At 47.1% G+C, this 20,073-nt stretch overlaps 1 protein-coding gene across 1 annotated transcript in view; it reads right to left on the reverse strand.

Moving 5' to 3' along the window:
* The window catches only part of LAMB1 (laminin subunit beta 1), a 41,162-nt gene extending 21,808 nt beyond the window's left edge, over window positions 1-19,354 (reverse strand). Inside the window, 16 exon segments of the mRNA XM_050323838.1 lie at window positions 496-619; window positions 1,044-1,171; window positions 1,978-2,136; window positions 4,139-4,274; window positions 6,827-6,906; window positions 7,698-7,810; window positions 8,229-8,408; window positions 8,675-8,863; window positions 9,039-9,159; window positions 10,448-10,650; window positions 12,133-12,196; window positions 12,287-12,475; window positions 14,389-14,462; window positions 16,460-16,595; window positions 18,905-19,074; window positions 19,258-19,354. Of these exon segments, the coding sequence (XP_050179795.1) occupies window positions 496-619; window positions 1,044-1,171; window positions 1,978-2,136; window positions 4,139-4,274; window positions 6,827-6,906; window positions 7,698-7,810; window positions 8,229-8,408; window positions 8,675-8,863; window positions 9,039-9,159; window positions 10,448-10,650; window positions 12,133-12,196; window positions 12,287-12,475; window positions 14,389-14,462; window positions 16,460-16,595; window positions 18,905-19,074; window positions 19,258-19,294 (2,103 nt within the window). The 5' untranslated portion in view covers window positions 19,295-19,354.
* Window positions 19,355-20,073: the final 719 nt, after the last annotated feature.

The raw sequence follows: 20,073 nt of genomic DNA on the forward strand, positions 1-20,073 counted from the left end.
AATAACTAGCCTCCACCAAAACTGTACAAATTCAGCATTATCCCAGTTTCTAACATCCTTTTTTAGCTATAAAGCAACAGCCAGACAGAATTTGGAAGGGAAATGACAGTATTTCTTTAGTTTTGGTGGAATAGTTCTGGTATCTAACAAATTTGTACCCAATCTACCAAATTCTAAACAGTCAAAAGAAAAAGATGGTCGTTGACATTGATATTTATGAGATACGTGACCCACATTAGCCTCCCCCAAAAAACTACAGGTCTGTGCAACTAGCTGCAGGCCTGTAAAATACTTCAAAAGCCTCTTAGCAGAAAAACAACCCACACACTTTGAGACTGAAGAAACCTAGGCTGCTTTACGTTGTTCAGGTAAAATCTGACTTCAGCTGTAAGGAACAATGCTGCAAGACACTACACTGAATTTACACAGACACATGCCAGAGGAGATGCAAACTTTCAGGCTTTTAAGAGCATCCCTGAAATAAATTCTGCTCACAGAGTCAATAAGCGTGTATGGGTTCTCTGTCTCCGTGTCCACCGAGGAGTACTGGGGCAGCTCCAGGCGGATGGTGTAATTCAGACCCTTCTCAAAGCAGACAGGCCGTGGCAGAACAACGTATCTGGGTTGGGAACAGGAAAACAATTCTCACTTCAAAGGTACAGCACCATAAAGCATTTCAGGTGCCCCTATAAAGCAATCGAGATAACAGAAAGCAGCCAAGACCGGACAGAACAAAAGCCACGATGTGAGAAAGGTGGTTTGGAGGGTTGTGCAAGTCAGAACCGGAAAAGGTTATCGGCAAGGTAAAGAGTCACACTGATGTTCACTCACAGGCTGTGCAAACACCTCCCCCTCCCTTTACTCAGTGAACAAACCATATTAGAAAATAAAAATAAACTTAAAAGCTTTGAGTCTACAGACACACCACTAAATACATTTTTATAATCCACTGGAAATCAAATTTCACCCATTTTCATAGAGGCTACAGCAAACTGAAAATTGTTTCAATTTTTTAATTTTTTTTTTCATCCAGTTATACCAACCTGGACCCAGGTGACAGTGAGATGACCTGATTATCATCATCAGGAACTGTGTTGCCACACCGGCTACCTGTGGGAATCTTGCCTGGGCGCGAGATGTTGACCACAGCTTTTTCCCACTGATCAGGCAACTGGGAAAAAAAAAGCCTGATCAACATCAAGCAATGCTCAAAAACTCCTGGAATCATCCAGAGCTCAGGCCAGGAAAAGCATGTGCACAGACAGGGTAGTCAGCTGTGCTTTGGGGATGACAGGGCTGCAACTCCATTATCAGTGGGGCATCTATCAGCTGCAGATGACACATGACAAGGCAAGTACCCCTAGACATCCTCCACCATGATGGCTTCTCTCCTTTCCTCCCAAAATAATATGACTAGGATTAGGTGGCCAGCAGCCCCACCTGTGTCACGGCATCACAAGGGGATTTGGTGACCTCCTCTCTCCCCACCTCTGGGTACTGCACCTCAGAATTCACTGCAGTTGCTGCCAAGCTCTAAGTAAGGAGTTGGAGGATCTTCATCTTTCCCTTCACTCTGCAAGTCAAAGCCAACAGCTTGCAAACTCTTGGCTGCAAGCATTCAACATTCAAGATAGGTAATTTATTTCCTAGGGCACACAACAGCATTGCCATCCATTAGAAGGCCATCCAGCCCATGCCAAATTTATATTCTAATCTGTCCCGATGGGACTTGTCACTTTTTAATTGGCTCATTAAACAGGTGCTGAAACAATGTAATAATGAAAGAAACTGTAAAGCAAGTAACTACTAGAAATAGTCAACATCAGCTTGGATTTTCACATGTCTTAGATATCCAACTGAGCATCCATCCTTGTCTTTGAGCCCTGATCACTCCTGAAAGTGTCAGGCTCCAGTCAGTTGTGCACCAGGACAGCAGCACCTGCTGGAAGGCAGCAATACCGTAGTTCATAGACCTACCTGTGGCTCATAGCGGATCAGAACATCGTACTCCATGGAGTAAGGGATGTTGTCAACGTAGAATTCCAAGTACCCCCCCTCAGGGACCCTCACAAATCCTATGCCTGTCCATGACGGTGTGCGGTCTGGCGTGTACTGGCGCTCTATTATGTTCACTCCCTACAAAACACGGAATTTCAATACTGTTCAATACTGATACATTAAATTTGCAAACCCCATGGCAGTGTGCAAAGTGCTGAGTTCTGCTGATAGATGACTTCTGGATGGCAGCATCCACTGTTTTCATCCCAGGCAACACAAATTCTCTTTGTGCACATGTGCTCACCACTGCCCTTCCAGTTAACATACAAAAAGCAAGAAAAATAAAATAAAACAAGACTGCACAACTCTTCCTATATTACTGTTATGGTGATGCAGAATTAAATTTAAAAACTTGCTGGGAGTAACTAATCCACCAGCTACAACATCTCATTCACTGTAAGGACTTCCACACCATACTTGTAGCACTAGGATTCACTGCAGTGGCACATCGCTCTTCCATTAACCACCCAAGCAGAGTGCTAATTGCTTCCTAACTACACTGGGCTGCTCCAAACCAAACCACTGCTCAAAATAACTTTTGAAAAGCAGATCACAGCTGTTAGGAGAAAGGTGTCACTATAAGTAGGGTGTCACTAAATAACAAAGCCTAGTCACTGACAGATGTTTAATAGCCAAATCAACACATGGTCACTCCTTTCAGTCTGAGGTGGTCTGCTACTGCTTTTATATAAAAAGCAAAGAAGAGGAAAAGGGTAACAGAAAATGGAAACGTGCAGATACTCAAATTTCCTGTTTCAAATGTATCTGTATCCACAAATAGTTCTCTCCATAGAACAACATCCTGTGCATTCCTAAGGAAGCTGCTTCAGTAGAAAGGGATAAAATGCAAGGAAATGTCTATATATATATACATATTACATCAGGATGCCCCTCATGTATTCTCACACTCTTTGAACACAGCCTGGCTGTAAGTTATTACCCTTTGCACAAAGGGCTCCCCAGAAAGGATGGCAGGTGGGACTTGAGCAAGGATGTGCAGCTGTGAGGAGCACAGGGGCTTGGAACCACCTCTAAATCCCTGAAACTCTGTGCCACTTCATTTTGTCTTTTGCTGGAAATTCAGAGTTTTATTCTACCATCAGATTTGTGAGAAAGTCTCCTTGCTCTGCTTAGCAAGGTGAGTTTTCGTGCTGGGCTCCTCTATCCCTGAACGTCAGTAGAGCCTCAGGTAACCTCTCCAGATGGGCAGACACAAATGCACCAAAAATCCTGTGCCAGCTCGTGTGCCCTCTGCTAAGGTATAACTTCTGCTCTGCACTGTCTTCCTTCTCTGCAGTGATCTGAAAGAAAAAATCCTCAGCCTTGGCTGAAACTGCGAAGTGGCTACATTCTGCCTGAAATAAACAAATTAGGACCAAGTGCCCCAATTGCAGGCAGACAAGGATCCGCTGCTTTAGAGAAACCATTATTTCCATCTCCCTGACTTGTTGCTGGAGGCAAAAGTAATAGATGTAATCACCTAGCTGCTGTTTATGAATTGAAAGCAAGGCTGCGTGGTGGGCAACAGAAAGAGCCAGAGACTCTGCTGTACCATGCCAGCAGGCAAAACAAGCTAGAGGCAACAAAAACAGTTTTTTGCACAATCAACTGTGGGTTTAGTGATTAATAAAAGAAATGTTACTGATGTAATGGAAGTATAAAAGCTGAGGCAATGTGCTTAAATGTATGCTTTGTTCCTTCCCAGTTTCAGTGGCACCAAAGAGAAGAGCCAGTGTCTGTGTCCCACCATGCCTGAGATGAGGGGAGTGGGTGCGGTGTGTTCGCCTGCAGTGGGGTACAGAGAGGGATGGTGACAGGAAACTAACTGTACAGTCATGACCAAAGAAACAGGTTTAAAAAGAAAAATGGCAGTTCCTCCCCCCCAATTATTATATTATTTATGGATAATAAGATTGAAAAGCTACAGATGAACGGTTTTCTGATACAATTCAGCTCTGTGTTTTCCACAGTTTAATTGCAAAACACTCAGGGTATAAAACAGATGCTTCCAATGCCCAAGTGGTGAAACAACGTTCCCGCACCTCTCCAGACACACCAGACCACTACAACTGCTACTCACGGGACCCAAATTGGCTTCCTCCGCCTCGTAGATATAATGATCGAGTGAAATGAAGTAATAGCCAGGCTCCACCTGGTTGCACTGACGTCCAAACATGTGGGGCCGACATTCACATTGGCCAGATTCACTCGAGCAGCTAAAATGGAAGAGAAATGAATTTACAACACATCTTGGCTGCGCTGAAACAGTGCTAGAGCTTTCTTCTGCTTTGACTTCTGAAGTGACACAGGAGGGAAAGCACTTCTGAACACAGCTGAGCCTGGATACGAGATGTTCTTGGGCTGTGCAGCGGGGCCATCTGCACTACTAAAATGGCAACGTGGTCCTGGGCACAGTCTTGGCTCAACCCAACCATCATTCTCCAAAACATCTAGGCTCAGGCTGGGGGCAGGCATGGGCCAGAGACCATTTCTAGTATGCAGTTTGCACATGGTTTCCTCTGTTTAGATGGTGGGAGGATTTCGCGCTATGGATGCAGGTAGTTCCTTGGGGCCAGACAGCAGTCCCGGGAGCTTCACTTCCTACCACAGACATAGTCAAGAGGCATGTCTGTCCTGCAAACTGAGAGCAGCCTTTGGCTCCAGGCTTGCAAGCCTGATACTGGTATGGGCTCAGGCAGAGCAAGAACACACGTGACCCTGCATGCCCCAGGATGTCAAGCTTCTCTTGAACGTTGCAAAGCACATCCCAAGGGGTCACCCATCAGCAGCTACACACAGGGAAAAAACCACACCTGGCTGCTTCAGAGTAGGACGGACACAGCCAGGGATGTGGGACAGGGCCACCACAAAGGAACACAGAAGGTCTGTCCACAGTAACATACAGAGCTTCTCTTCCTTCGTAATGAGCCACTTTCTTTCCTCATCACAGCTCTATCCCCAAAGTGCCCTTTGTTTTAGTAGTTTTATTGTTCCCAGAATGCCTGCCCTGCGTTATGAAGTACCCTTGAGCATGTCGTAATTTTGCACATGCTTGGTCACTTTTCCATAGAAAGGTTTTTCGGTCCACCAAAATACACCTCTTTCTTTAAATTTGAGTGGGATTTCAAAACATGTTTGAAAGTTAAATACCCATGGTTTCCATGGAAAATCTCCAAGCTTCTCAAGCCCTCACTGAAAGAATAATTTTTAACTTAAACTGTTCTTAAAATTGCACAGATTCATTTAAATGTTCACTTAGAGATGCCAGAAGTGCCTTAGCTGTCCCAGAAGAGGAGCTGGGAAATTTCCTCTCCAGGGATGGCAATGACTCCACCACCTGGATTACACCACAGCGATGAATTTTGGGCAAGGCAGGGCTGTCCCAGATGCTGCATCCCACACCCTGAGCAGGAGCCAGAAGGCAGCAATTCAGCAGCTGAGGAGAGGAGCCTCAAGGAGGGCAAAGCTCCCCCTTCCCGATGACGTTAGAGAGAAAAGTCAGGAGGCAGTGCTGGGCTTTGTGGCTCTCCTACGGCTGGAGGAGAGCACAGCTGCTGCCTGCCCGTGCCAGGATGCTGCACATCCCCTCCCCATATGGTTTTGCAATCACTGGGCTCAGTGCATGGGAAACAGGCTGGGCCATGGCTGGGCTGTTACCCCAAATCCCTGGAAGCAGCTGTGCCGGGGGAGCCGTTATGGGCTGTGCGGTGTAACCCATCTGTGCGCAGGGAGCAAGCATGGGGGAGTAAATAATCCCTAACATCCACACTGCTGTCTGCCAAGGGCCAATAATTCACCCAGGAGCAGACGGGAGAGACGGCCCGTGGGACATTCCCACGGCAATCCCTGATGCAGATGGTGTGTCCGTAGGCTGTGACGCCCTATAGGAGTCGCACCAAGACCAATCCCACACTCCCCCAGTGTGGTCCCAGGGGCTCCAGTGGGAAACAGTTCATTGACCCCCTTGGGAAACTTCTACGGCTTTAGACAAAAGCAGGACATTTCAAAGAGTTTGTGGAGGAAAGGGAGGAGGGAAAAAAAAGGGAGCGAAGGAACATGCTGCTGTTGACAATCCTGGGGTCAGACACTCACCTAACACACAGAAAATTGCTCTGGTCAGAGGAGCAGTCTGGCTACCCAGCACTCCACTGACAAGGCATCTAAGCCAGGACTTTCCATGATGATACTGATGGATGCATACTCAAAACCTACAATTTTCTTTAAAAAAAAATCTCCATCTCCTCAGTGGGCACTTCCAGGTCCACATCCCACCCCACACAGCACCACTGTGGCAATGGAGCAATACTGTGCAGCTAGTGCCCTTCCCCCAGCACTGGTGGGCAGACAGACTGGTCAAAGGGCCAATTTGGGAACAAACCAAGAACCAGCCTGACTGTCCATGTCACTGCTTGATTCCTGCTTTCATTCTGTAAGAGCAAAGCTTTGACATGGACCATACTCCACATTATGGCCAAGGCAGAGATTAATCCATGTCTGACTCCTACTCCGGCTGACCAAAGGCAGAACTACACTAAGAACAGTTTTACATCTTCATTTGCACCAGTGGCACAAAAAGAGGTAATTCAGCATGGAAAAGACATAGAGGCCTCTGTCACACTTACTGCAATCAAGACCTGCCACCTTCTGGAATGGAAGATGGTCCCAAACATCCTCCTCCAGGGTACATTGAGCCCTGGATGTTGTGATTGCAAACAACACCCAACTCACTGGGTGAATGATTACAGGAGAGTAACTGGTTGAGACTCACTTGTTGTTCAGTGCTCCTCCCTGGTCGCAGTCACACGGCCGACATCCGTCCATGTCGTTGCTCAGGCCCCAGTGCTCAGGCTGCAGGAAAAAGCATCAATGTTACCTGATGTAGATTTAATCCCACATACCCAAGGGCAAATTTTTAAATACGCAGCATAAGCTATCCCAGACTGCCCCCACAACCCATAAATCCTGCTCCCTTTGTTGTGGGTCTACCCCACAACCACCAACACCACTCCCCCACCTGCTCTCCTCCCACCTTGTTGACCATTTCAAGAGAGCCAAATGTGGGACAGTGGTTGCCTGTGTGGGGCATTGCCCTTCCAGGGCTGTTAGTTTGTAACTTGTTTGTTGGACAGGCAGACAGGCTTGCTTAGCTTTTCCACTGCTAGATAAGAGTCTGTCAGTGTTTGTACAAACACATCCAGTTATCTGACAATCTGTTTCTATAACACTCCAGCATGCATAAACACTACGTGGAAATGTATGTGCATGAAATAATCCCTGCCTAAAATAATGGCCCATATAGGAAGCAACTTTTTGATAACACTGCTTCTCTGATCATTTTGTCTTTCACCCCAGTGAGGACTTCAGCAGAACTGCCCCAGATCTCTCACTTCCACAGAGCAACCACAGGTATCCTAATGTCTCGCTCCTTATGGTCACAGGAACTAAACTGGATGCTCTTGTCTGCCCTGACATGCATCCCAGCTCCCTGCTGACATCCTGAGGTGCCCACTCCAGCCTGAATGCCAGGCATGGGCTTGCAGGCAGCCAGAGACACTGCCCAGCACCGTGCTCCACACTTTCCACAGTTCAGCCTCCCTCACACCACTGTCTCCCAATATATTTTGTGGTAAACTACTTGCCAGGCACTGATTGCACTGCTTTCCTGTCACCAGACGCTTACAATAGCAGTTTCCTGTCTCCGAATCACAAGGATTCCCCCCAGGGTGGGTACCCAGAGGATTACATGCACAAGCTAGATTGGGAAATACAAACAGGCAGGTCAAAAGACAGGATTGGAGTTATATTTTAGACAGTATTCAACTTAAATATATACATTAAAGCTTCCCCTGAATTTCCCAGGACAGAAATTAATTGCACATTTTGCCCACCACCCATCCCAATGAAACTTCCATGGCTTGAGACTATAATTGAAAACAAATAAGGAGGACTATGATATTTCCACTGAATACACAAGAAGGACAAGCGGGCAAACTGGGTTTTAAGGGCTGGTCAGCTTCAAGCTACAGCACATCTACAATAACGTTTTTCCTTCAGCAAAAACATGAAACAAAGGGGAAAAAAAATCCATCCCACAAAACAATTTCTCCCAGCTCTAACAGCTCCTCAAAGAGCTTTTGATCACACATAAAGGAACATATGTTTTTACTCACACTGACAACCCGCTGGGTCATCGGCACTCAGGCCATAAAAACCTTCTTTGCAGAGGTCACAGCGCTCCCCTTCAACAAACAATTTACAACGACACTGTCCGGCAATGAGGCCAGTGGAGAAATCAGTGTAGCGATCGCAGATGCCACCATTTTGGGAGCCAGCTGGGTCACAGTTGCAAGCTAAGAAGGAAGCGTCGCACACGTTTTATTAACTGATACAAAAAAAAAGGCCAAGTCTCACATTAAGTTATTTAAACTCAGTTGCTGCATAGAGAGACTACCACTCCTGCAAGTATTAGACACGACATGGGTTGAACATGTTAGGACCAGGTAATTTTCCAGATTCTCAAAGGGAAAACGAAACCCAGCCAGGCTTGCCCAAGACCTCCAAGACAACCTCTTTCTCTCAAGGCCATTCCCAGCCTGAGGAGTGGGGCTGCACTTACGCTCGCAGACGTCAGGGTCCCGCAGATCTCTCTCCGGGTGCTGGAAGTAGAAGGGTTTGCACTGCTCGCAGTTGCGTCCCATAGTGTTGTGCTGGCAATCATCACACACTCCTCCGCTGGTGTTCCCTGTTGTCATGTACACAGCCATGTCGAAGTGGCACTGGCTGGAGTGGCCATTGCAGTTGCACTCTGTGACAAAGACAGAAAGCAAAGTAAGAGCCCGGACCCAGGGTAAATGCAAGTCTGCAGAAAAGACACAACATGTCAACCAAAGAACATTCAGGATTTTACACATGGTCACAAATTCCCAAGTAACAGCACGTAACACTCACAGCATCCAGTTTCGCATTTCAGTCAAACTCACTTTTGCATGCGTTACTGTTGCGACCTTCAGCGGGGCGCCAGGGTAAGTCATGGTAGAAATCCAAACACTGTTCACAGTTTAATCCTTTGGTGTTATGTCTGCACATGCAATGACCATGGACCTGTAATTGAAAAAAAAAGAAGAAAGAAAAAAGACAGAGTTGATTATAAAATAAAAACAAACAAACAAACAAAAACCAAAAAAACCCCACCAACATTCTCCTATTAATGCAAAATATAGCTAGCACATAATGGATATACTTTTGGAGACTTTCATCTACATAACTGCACTTAGGTATAAAGGGCCATACGAGTGTCCTTTACCTGCCAAGGTAAGAATGTCCTCATACAAACTTGTCCTTCTTTCCTAACTGGAACTAGTGCCTGAATAAATGCTTTCAGATGTAAACAAGGAGAGCACAGTTCCATCTCAATAATCACAAAAGTCTCTTGGAACTAAAACTTAGCTGTTTATTAGCTGTTCATTAGCTATTAACATGCATCTAGTTATATCAGCACCACTAGCCCAGCCCCACTTTCCAGCCTTGCCTTGGTTCTCAAAGCAAAGATAAATAGTTTGAATGGGGTTTATCCATCAACCCCAGACTTTGCCTTCAGTGTGTACAAAACAAGCACTAAGCAGACTAGACCTGCAGTGATCGTGTGACAGCTGCTGCCATAGTCCATCAGGACTACCAGCATTGAAGCCATGATGTTAAAGGCAAAGCTCAGGTGGAGACAGTGACCAAAAGCACAAGGCAAAGGAGCATAATGGGTTTGACAGCATCCAGTGACCCCTGGACAACCCACACAACTTCCCCGTATGCTTCACATTTCCACCCAGTTAATAACTGACTCATTAACAGGGGTGCTATTACTGCTTGTCAGGCAAAAATCATCCGGAAAACCAGACCCCAGAAGGGATGTGGCACTTGTGCAGCAGCATACCAAGCAGGCAACCAGGATTTTCCTTCAGGGCCTGTGTTAATTAGGGTTACAGTCTCCACTTCTCAGCTGGTAACAACTGATACAAACATAGGACATATTTGATTCGCATCCTCTAGTGTCTCTATTCGCTCCAATTTTAGGGTAACCAAGTCAACACCTGTCTTTGACCCCATAAGGTTACACTCCCTTTCTTCATTCATACCTTTGAATTTCATCAGCTCTTCAACATAATTAAAAAGGAACATTAAAACATTTTTCACCTAATATGAGAGATCTCTGTGTTTGATTAACAAACACCTATAATGACAGATATGTTTGCTGAGTAAGAAAAATTAGAACAGTTTGTTGTTTGAAAATCAAGAGTGCTGAGAAGGGTACAGTGTCATCTTAACATCTGTGTTCAAATCACTTAAAAGAGGCACAGACAGGAAGAGCTTTATGCAAAAAAGTGTGAATATTTACCATTCCTTCCACTTCTTCATCTAAGCCCTCCACAGGTGCACACTCACTGGCGTGTCCATAGCAGAAACAGTTCCCACGAACCACCATGTCATAGATGGCATAGTAGTACTTCTCTCGGATCTCCATCCTAGAGTCCAAGAGATTGTCTCCCAGCGTGTGCAGCTTGACGAATTTGACTCTCAGATTCGTGATCTTTAACAGGTCTGCAGGGGACACACACCAAAAAAAAAAAATCACCAAAAACTCACAAAATCCATTTTGGAATTATTTACCAGATACTGTATTGAATGGGAGGAAGTCAGGAGTAACTTCCTAAGCACGCTTCCTACGGGCAGATTAGATCAGATTTAATTTCAGCACTGACATACTACAGATCACTTCAGACACCCAAATTAAATAAAAAAGAAATTACATTATTTTACTACATACTGATAACTGCATAAGTAAGTTTAAGTTTCATTAAAAATACTAGTCTACTTTATTGTAGACATGGGCAGGCACAACCACAAATATTAAAGGCACATAGAACAGCACCACCGAAAAGACACTGGTTCTTTAAATATAACATGGGTAAGGACTTGTTTTTAAGACTGCTGACAAGTTGGCCAAGAGCCTTAGGAGTTACAAGCCTTTTGGAAAAGGTTTGTTGGACAAAAAGACACAAATAATTCTTGTTTTGCATATGCCCAGCTTTGCTAGCAAATATAATTAGTTACATTTTGTGGAAAGAAGCAACACCCCATGACTGACCAAACACAAAGAAGTTCTTGAGGGATAAACCATGGGAAGACAATATTGCAGTAATTAGTTCAGTCTACATGTTCACTTTGATATTGTGAATCCTGTGTGGTTTCTTATAGCCTTGAACTACACTTAAAAGAGCATTTCAAGCCCATGAAAGCAGTTTCTACTTTAAAACGTCAGTTAAAAACCCCTAACATTAAACTGATAGAGCAACCAGCAGACACTTCTCGACTGCAGATATTTCCTGCTGCCCAGGTAGCTTTGCACTGAAGGACATGAACTGAAACTGAGAACGCACATTAAATGGGAGGTCAAGCTTAAGGCCAAGCACTGCAGCTCCCTCAGGCCAAATGCCCCACAAAGTTTTGAGCCACACCAGAAACAGATCTCTCTAGCTTTGCATTCATGGACTGCCATGGCCATACACAAACACTACAGTAAGTGGGGGTTCATGACCACATCTGTGTAGTCCAGCCATGCAGTGTTACCATGGCCAACTGTTCCAAAGTCTCAATGCCCTGAAAAATAAAACCTACCCACTGATTTTAGCCAGACATGCACAATGATCTAAGTACCTTTGTAGTTCTGTTTCTTTGGTTTCTGAACACTGTACAATTACAGGATCACACTCCAAGGTTGCTCTTGGCAACTTGCATGTATTTTGAGAGGAGGAAGTCTTTAATGAAAATAAATCCCTGATCAAAATTAAGAAAAGGACCAACTCCAATGATGTGTGTTTAGAGCAATCCCTCGAGTAGACAACACTGATTGTTATTTCATGTCACTGTCCGAGTCAGGAAAAGGAGCCACACACAAAGGTATTCATATGACTTCAAAACTGCAACCAGAGCTAATGAACAACTTTGTGGCTTACTGGTTTTTGTAAGCAAGTAAGTACTGAAATGCTTTCAAATGAGCCTGAAAGGTAACTGCATACATACTTTGAATCCTTGGACTGTATGGATCTTCAATTCGAAAAGCAGGATCTAAAACACGATATATCACCTGGAGGAAAAATCAAATAACAAAAGATTCAGCTTTAAAAATAAGAGAGAAAAGGTCTACACAATAAACGTTTGGGAAAAAAAGACTGACCTCTCCCTCTGTTGAAGGTTCGATGTCAGAGTATCGGGAATCACAAATTATGTCATCCACTTTCTTCATGGGTCCAGTTGAAATCCCAGGAAACGAGCTCTCACAGTCATATGCAAAATACCTATAAACTTGCCATGTCTCTCCAAAGTCAGACGATCTTTCAATCAGCATTGCAGCAGGACGGAATGTCTAACAGTAAGAAAAACAAAAGAGATTTCATTCAGTTAATTATTTCTTGCACTTACCTTGAGCAATTTTTAGCGCAAGTAATCCACGTCTGAATTTAAATCTCTCTCCCTGCACTGTTTCTAATATTTGGAAATATTGCAAATATTTTTCTGATGATATCCCACTTTCTGCTCAGGGGTAGATACTTGAAGTAACACACATCAAACCACAGACGTCCCATCTTCAGAAGATGACACTCAGTGGCCAAGTGTTTAAATACAATTACAATAAATAAGCAAACTTGTAAGCTTTTTGGATTCCAAATCCTTTCTGAAAAGTGGGAGTTAAAGCAGGGCGTTAGGGAGACAAGAAGATTCTTTCCACTGCTTGTGGACAGCAGCACAGCCTTCTTCACTGCTGTACCTCCTTGCCTAATCTCTTATAAAGGACCTAATGGGCCTCCTCTCCTGCCCTAAGGACCAGGAGGCCACTGTCAGTGCTTCCTACCCAGCTCTGACACCACAAGTTCTTGCTGAGCAGTTACCTCTGATGCTCAGAGAAGCCCTGGGATTGCCCACCTCTCTTTGTCTGACCACACAACCTTCTGTAGTGTCTCTGACATTCAGTGTTAGTCATCCTCTATGCTCCCTTAAGAAAACTTTCTTCTTTAAGGAGGTTGAGAGTTTCAGCTTCATCCACTCTTGCTGCATTTGACCCCCAGTCTCCACTGACCCTCCTCCAGCTCACCTTGCCCAGACTGGCAGGCTGTATTTGCTTCACCACTGACAAACCACTGTCCTTCTTACCTTCACGTATTCAACTCCAGAACAAATAGTTTATGAGGTTTTGAAAGACTTTAATCCCTCTGACCTAAGAAATATTGTGTTTCAATTTACATGCTGCCTTTCAAAAAGCAGGTATTAACACCTGGTTTGTAGCTACCAAGAAACACCAACCATCAATTCATTAGTTTTATGTATTCAGAAAGGAACCTCCCAAAGCCAAGTACAAAAGCATTTCAGTCACAGCTGGAAAGAAATTTTCTCTGTGCTTCCTGGCTGAAAATAACTCCCGACTTAAAAACTGGTATCTCACCCAATAGAAACAGTAGCAACCCAGAGGCAAGGCAGCTCAAGTGTCTACCACACAAACAAAGTCAACAAATCATTACTAAAACTATCTTTCCCCTACGGTCTTCCTCCTGACGCCAGATCAAGCCCCAGCACTGGGGCACAATGGTTGCAGCAGCCTCATCACGTTAGGGGTCATTTGGGGGTCCCTCGCTGCTGGGTCCAGCAGGAAGGACCATCTTCCACCTCAGCCACCACCTTGAGGCAAGGGGAGAAACCCCAACTGATGCCACAGGGAAGAGGAACCAGCTTTCCTGGAAAGCTGATGGGTAAAAATGAAGGGATTAATTTGTCCACATGGGAAGAGCAGGGATTTAGCCCTGCAGGAACAGCAGCCCCAAAAACCTCAGCTGAAGGTTGCCACTAGCACTTGCTTGTGATTTAGGATGTACGAGACATAATCTGCCATTCCAACACATCTGTTTGTAAAGAAACAAAGACACTTTGTGTACAGATGTTCCTTCTTCCTGAAGACCTTTCCATTTGCCAAATGAAAGCCGATACCATGGCCAACTTTTTTTTTAGGAAAAAAAAAATCCTTGCTACTATATGATTTCTAGAACACAACTGCTGGAGACACACCAACACAAACCCCAGCTTCAGTATGACTCCTGCAGCCTCACTAGGGCTCAAACACAAATCACAACTCAGCCTTTCTGCATGACTTCTGCAAGGGTTAATGGTTGACAGCTCCAAAAAAATCAGGCCAAACAGCTCAAACAAATCCCAAATACCAAATAGGTGCAGAGGACTACAAGACCTCCCATTTCTCCATGGTTCAGGGTAAGGCTGCGATTTCCTTACCTTGAAGGTCATAATGAGATGAGTGAAATGAAACTCAGCCTCCAGGTTCAGCTGGATAGTCACGTTTTCCAAACCTGCAGGGACAGAGAAAAGAAGGTGTGCAGTAAATAAGAACACCCACTGGTTTCTACATCTAAATTTTGCCAGAGCTTTTCACTCTGTTGGTGCAGAGGCTCTTTTTGTTACCACTGGGCTCTGCTGTAAAAAGGAGTATGAGGGTTAGTGCATTCCTGAGGTACAAAGGGAAGGCACTAAGGACCTGCTGAAGAGTGCATCACACATGGGACTCCAGTGCATCACAGGCACCAAACAAGCTATACCCCAGTGTGACCCTGCACTGCCGTTACTTCAGACTGCGTATCATGGCTGGCATCACTGCATGTAGGGCAGAGACCAGACTGCAGTGGGCTGGGACCTGGCACCACAGTACCCAGCAGCTGGTACAACTGGGGATGCTGAGCCCAGACCGACACAACGACCCCAGGCTGTCCTCGCATACTACAGCCCATCTGGCAGCAGAGCCTCTGCAGCCCTAACAACCCAAGGCTCACCCATGTCTAGTGGAGACCATTTCCCACCCTTTTTCACTCAAGTCTGGACTCTCCAGACCACAGTTCCTTTACAACCTGGTTTTGAGATACTAAAGCAACTATCACAGCCCTGCTTTACAATCACAAGAGCTAGGAAACTGGTGAGAAGCAAAAGGTTTTCCAAACTCTGCTGTACGACTACCTAAGGTCAAGGACTCTACACAGAAAGGAAGAAAAACAGCTACAAATATTATTTTGCCTTGTGAAAAGACCTCTCAAAACAGCTGGATACTAATTATACTGTAGTTCAAAATAAAAAATTAAATGAAGATTTACTGAGAGGAGAAAGGGTAAGAAATAAAAATAATAAAACAATAAAGCAGTTAAATTTTCAGCCAGCTGTAACATTATGTGAAGCATGCAGCAATGGTCCCTTATGCTGTATGCCTGAATAGAAGAAAACATGAATTGGACAGAAAGAATCATTTGTTTTTTATTGTTGAAGGACATTTTCATGACCTTATGAGCTAAGAACTTTTCTGTGTGAATGCTGCCAAGTCTGTTGCAAGAAACATGAATTATCTGGAATGCTAGAAGAGAGCCACTGGAGGCAAGCAGCTTGCTAGGCTGATCTACATGGGTACACATGATTTTGTGAAAACCTTCCTATAACAGGCAACAAAACTGTTATAAATATTGCCTTTTTTTTTTTCCATATACAGTAAGGCAGCTACTGCTAATGCTTTTGCAGAAATCCTGTCCTGTCCAGCTGGCTTTAAAGCTTCAGGGTAGGCCTGCTGTCTGAGAAACCTCAATGCCTTGTTTTGTGTATGAAGGCATGCCAAAAGCATAACAAGAAAAGTAAAACAGGCAGAGAAAGGATTAGAAAAAAAAACACCAACACCACCTTCCCTCCCAAACTAACATGCAATATGTTTTTCAGCTGGAAGACTTTTATATGAAGTTCATTTTATTGTTTGGCACATGGACACGGGAATTTAGGGAGCCTAGGAAGGACAAGGTAATTTGCAGGGTAAGACACATCCCTGGCTTTACTCTCCTGGGGTAGGAATGGGAAACAGGAGGTCTGCAGGCAGGACGACAGCCCCCGGCTCTGCACACAAACCTCCTCCTTCCACAACCTCCCTCCAGTCCAGCCGCACGGGAAACCCTGCGGTGCTTCCTTGGCAGCGCCGCCTGGGATATTTACTCCTGGAAGGCTGCTCTGCTCCTGCTGCCCAAACATGAGTGAGATCTGAGGCCAGTGTGGAAAACTCTTTTCTTTTGCACAGGATTCTTGCAAAGTGCTGGGACGGCTGTTTCCAACACTCCTGGGGGGATCAGGGGCTTTCATTATGGATTAAGGATCACTCCTGAGCACACAAAAGCAGCCAGTTTTACTCATCCCTCCTCACACAGCATGATCCTTCACAGGGCGGTAATTACCAGGCCAGAGATAACAGCAAACCCACAGGTATCCTTAAACAAAAGAAGGGAAAACAGCTCCCAGCCCCGGAAACGGCTCTGGACAAACCCCATACCATTTTCCGACTGCCACCAGAGCTTCAGGCGATTTGGAGCAAATGTGGTGACGACATTTTCAATTCGATGACTGTCAGGATTTTGAGTCTCATGGAAGGGATCCTCAGAGTCACATATGAAACATTTTTTGTCCTCCTGAAACAACACGATAATCAGCATTACTGATTTTATCCATGGGGCAATAGTTGCTTCCTGCAGATAAGAGTATTTTCCATCCATATCACATTCCATTCATTTTGCCTGCAGGAGTCATCAAAGGTATTTTTTTTGTTGAAATACCGAGTGTATTTACCTTTATGAATTAATGCAAATTGTCAAATGGAAAACATGCCAGGAATTCCATAAACTCCATTTTCAGGGGAAGTATGTTTTTTATCAAAATTGCAGTTTCAGGAAATCTCTTCCAGCACACGCATTCTCCAGCAGAAGCCAGAACCAAAGGCAGCACCTACAGAAAATTGCTGAATTGCTTCTGTAAAAATGCACATGTGCAAAAGTGCATCTTCAACAACTTGTGTGAAATCACACTGGCTTTTAGGAGCTAGCTTGGAGATGCAAGTTGTTTGCATTAGGGATACCTCTTGTAAGGCTCAGTGCATGTCAAGGGGCCATCAGTGATTTAGTGATCGAGCCCTTCCAGTTCAGGGATGACTTGACTCTGAATCCAGATTGTCAAAGTCCTCCTTGCATCTTCACCTTCCCCTGCAAACCCAAGCTATGCACATAAACTCCATCTGCACACACTACAAGGTGTGCCCATAGAATCCCAGGTTGGAGCAAGTCTGGCATCTGCTACTTGGGAAAACCAGAAGCTTCTTCACCAGGATGACAAAACCCCATCATGGTTATTACTACAAACAGTGCTTTTGCATTGTCCCAGAGCCCCAAACCACCACTTCATGATTTTGTAACACAGGATGCAAACCGAACTGAAAGGAGCGTTCCCGCTCAAATCAACTGGAGGAGGCAGATGAGGGAGGGAGGTTCATTGCATGGCAGTGAGGGAGCCCCAACACACCAGCAACCCATCACTGTCAAAAGCTACACAGGCTTCGTTCCTAAAGCATGTTTACAGAGACAAACGTGGTGCTTTATCAGCCAAGAATGTGAGAGCTGGCACGTCTGCACCACACAGGCTTTTCATTTCACCAATGTGGGCTTCAGCAGCTCCTCCCAAGCTCAGTCCTTCACCTTCCACCAGTCCTCAAAGACTCCTCCAGCAGAGAAAACGGCAAGAGCACAGGTTCCAGGGAAGATGTCCCCTACTGCCGGCTCCAGGTTCCTCTGCCCTAGCACCTCATGCCACAACTCACTCCTTCTCCCACCAAAACTGAATCCTAGAAGACATAACTCTGCAAAGCACTCAACGCCGCCAAGTCTCATGTTATTAAGAGGATACCGGCACCTTCCCACGGTTTCTTCAATACCACCCATGATAGTTCAGAAGTAACTAGGGACATCCTCACTGCTGAACTGGGGCTGTGAGATCAGGAATAAGGGCAGAGGAGAACTTCTGAAGTGATGCTTTTTACTGCGTCACTTCAACATTTTTTGAGACAACGTAACAAAGTGCCACTGTTAGTCTGTTCTACAAGGGATGCTAAACTGAAGTCAACCCCAGCATACTCTGAAAATGTTCCAGTGAAGCTAAACCCCATGTTAAATAAAATATTAACTCCAGTACAGAGCACTATGGTAAAACTAGAAGTGGTGAAGGAGGAGGAGAGATTTGATAACTTCAGGGCACAAATGGGTCAAGTGCTACAGCCCCTCCTGCTTCCCGTGGTTTTCCTTCCAAGTGCCAGAATCCGGCCCTATTGTCTCCACAGTAATTCGTCCGGAGATTATCCCTTTACTTTCAGTTCAGCAGAGTTCCACTTATAACTGGTATTTTACTCTTCTCCACCATCCCTTCTGTCTCTGAGATTTTAAGTTTGGTGAGCTGCTTCTGGCTTAAATAGCAACTAGCTCTGGAGTTTCCACCAGATGTGCTGAGACAACTTTATTTGCATCCTTTCACTCGGAGACCATACACATGTAATTACATTACGTGGACTGTGGCCAAAACATTGCCGGGCCCTACAGCCCACTCTCCATCAGGAAACTGTCTAGACGGCTCTGAGCAAGCCTGGAAATAAAACATTAATTGAACCTACTGCGGCACATTCCTCCTTCCATCCCTCGATCAGGAAAGGGGGATCGGGAGCCGAAAGCCGCGAGGGATTCCCTGGACCCGGTGTGTGGGATCCCGCGCGGGGCACGATGCTGCCCCGCCGGAGCCCACTGTCCGCGCCTCCCTCCCGCAGGCGGCGGGTCCTCCCCCGCACCGGCCCGAGCGATGCCCCCGCAGCGGGGGCGCCGCGGGAAGCGATGCCGCCCCCCGCCTGCACCGAGCGGCGAGCGGCGCGGTGCCCGGGCGTGCTGCCCGCCCGCCCCGCGCTCACCTGGAGGTGGCTGACGATGCAGTAGGGCTCGGGCTGGCGGAGGCCGCAGGTGGAGGAGGCGGAGAGGCGGGCGGCGCGGCCGATGAGCAGGTCGCCGGTGGCCGGGTAGCAGCTGCCCTCGGCGCAGCCGTAGCTGTACTCGGGCTCCTGTGCCGCCGCGGGCCACAGCGCTGCGCGGCCGCGGAGGGAGGGAGAGAGCGGGACAGAGGGTGAGAGAGAGAGGGGGACAGGGGTGAGAGAGGGCGGCGGGAGCGCGGTCGGGCTGCGCGTCCCGAGCCGCCCCGGCGGGCGCTGCAGGGGCGCGCCCGGCCCGCCGTGCCCCGACGGGCAGAGCGGAGCGGGGCAGGAGTTACCGAGGCAGCAGCAGAGGTACAGCGGGAGGCGGCCCATGGCGGGCGGCGGGCACCGGCGGGACACACGGGACGGGACGGGGCACGACACGGCGGGACGGGACGGGGCTGCCCCTCCACGCGCCGCCGAAAACTCCTGGTGGTGGTGGTGGTGGTGGTGCTGCTCCTGCTGCTGCTGCTCCTGCTGCTCCAGGCGCTCCACGCAGGCGCCGCAGCTCCCGCGGAGCCCGGGCAGTGGCCCCGCGCCGTCGGGCGCCCCGGTCCTCCTCCTCCGCCCCACCGCCCCGCGGCGTCAGGCCCGCCGAGCCCTCCCGCCCGGCCCCCGCCCTGGAGCTGCCTGGCCCCGCCGCAAAGCTCGATCGGGGCGGGAGCGCAGGGGCGGCTGCCGTCGAGGAAGGGCAGCCCGGTCGGTGTGGGAGGCAGGGAGAGAGCGGCCCGGGGAGGGGAACTGCGCCCCGCTGCAGACAGGGAGGGGGAACGGCGGGCTCCAGCCCCTGTCCCACAGCTTATGCCCTCCTTGCTGCTCTCCCGCGTCGGGAGCATGCTCTGGGCAGGGTGGGATAATTGGGGGCGACCGGGTAAGTGGGGGGAATCACCCATCGGGTGACCCCTCTCCTCGCTCCTGTCAGTGGAGAAACAGTGAAGGAATGGGATTAGTGCTGATGGGACCGGGCCAGGAAGGGATGGATGGATGGATGGATGGATGGATGGACGGACGGACGGACGGATGGATGGATGGTTGGACGGATGGATGATTGTGTGGTAAGGCCCAAAACCCAGCAAAGAACCAGAGTATTGGCAGCTGTCACGTGTGATCCT

Source organism: Myiozetetes cayanensis, unplaced genomic scaffold (assembly GCF_022539395.1).
Source record: "Myiozetetes cayanensis isolate MyiCay16 unplaced genomic scaffold, myiCay2020 scf3, whole genome shotgun sequence".
Taxonomy (NCBI): Eukaryota; Metazoa; Chordata; class Aves; order Passeriformes; family Tyrannidae; genus Myiozetetes; species Myiozetetes cayanensis.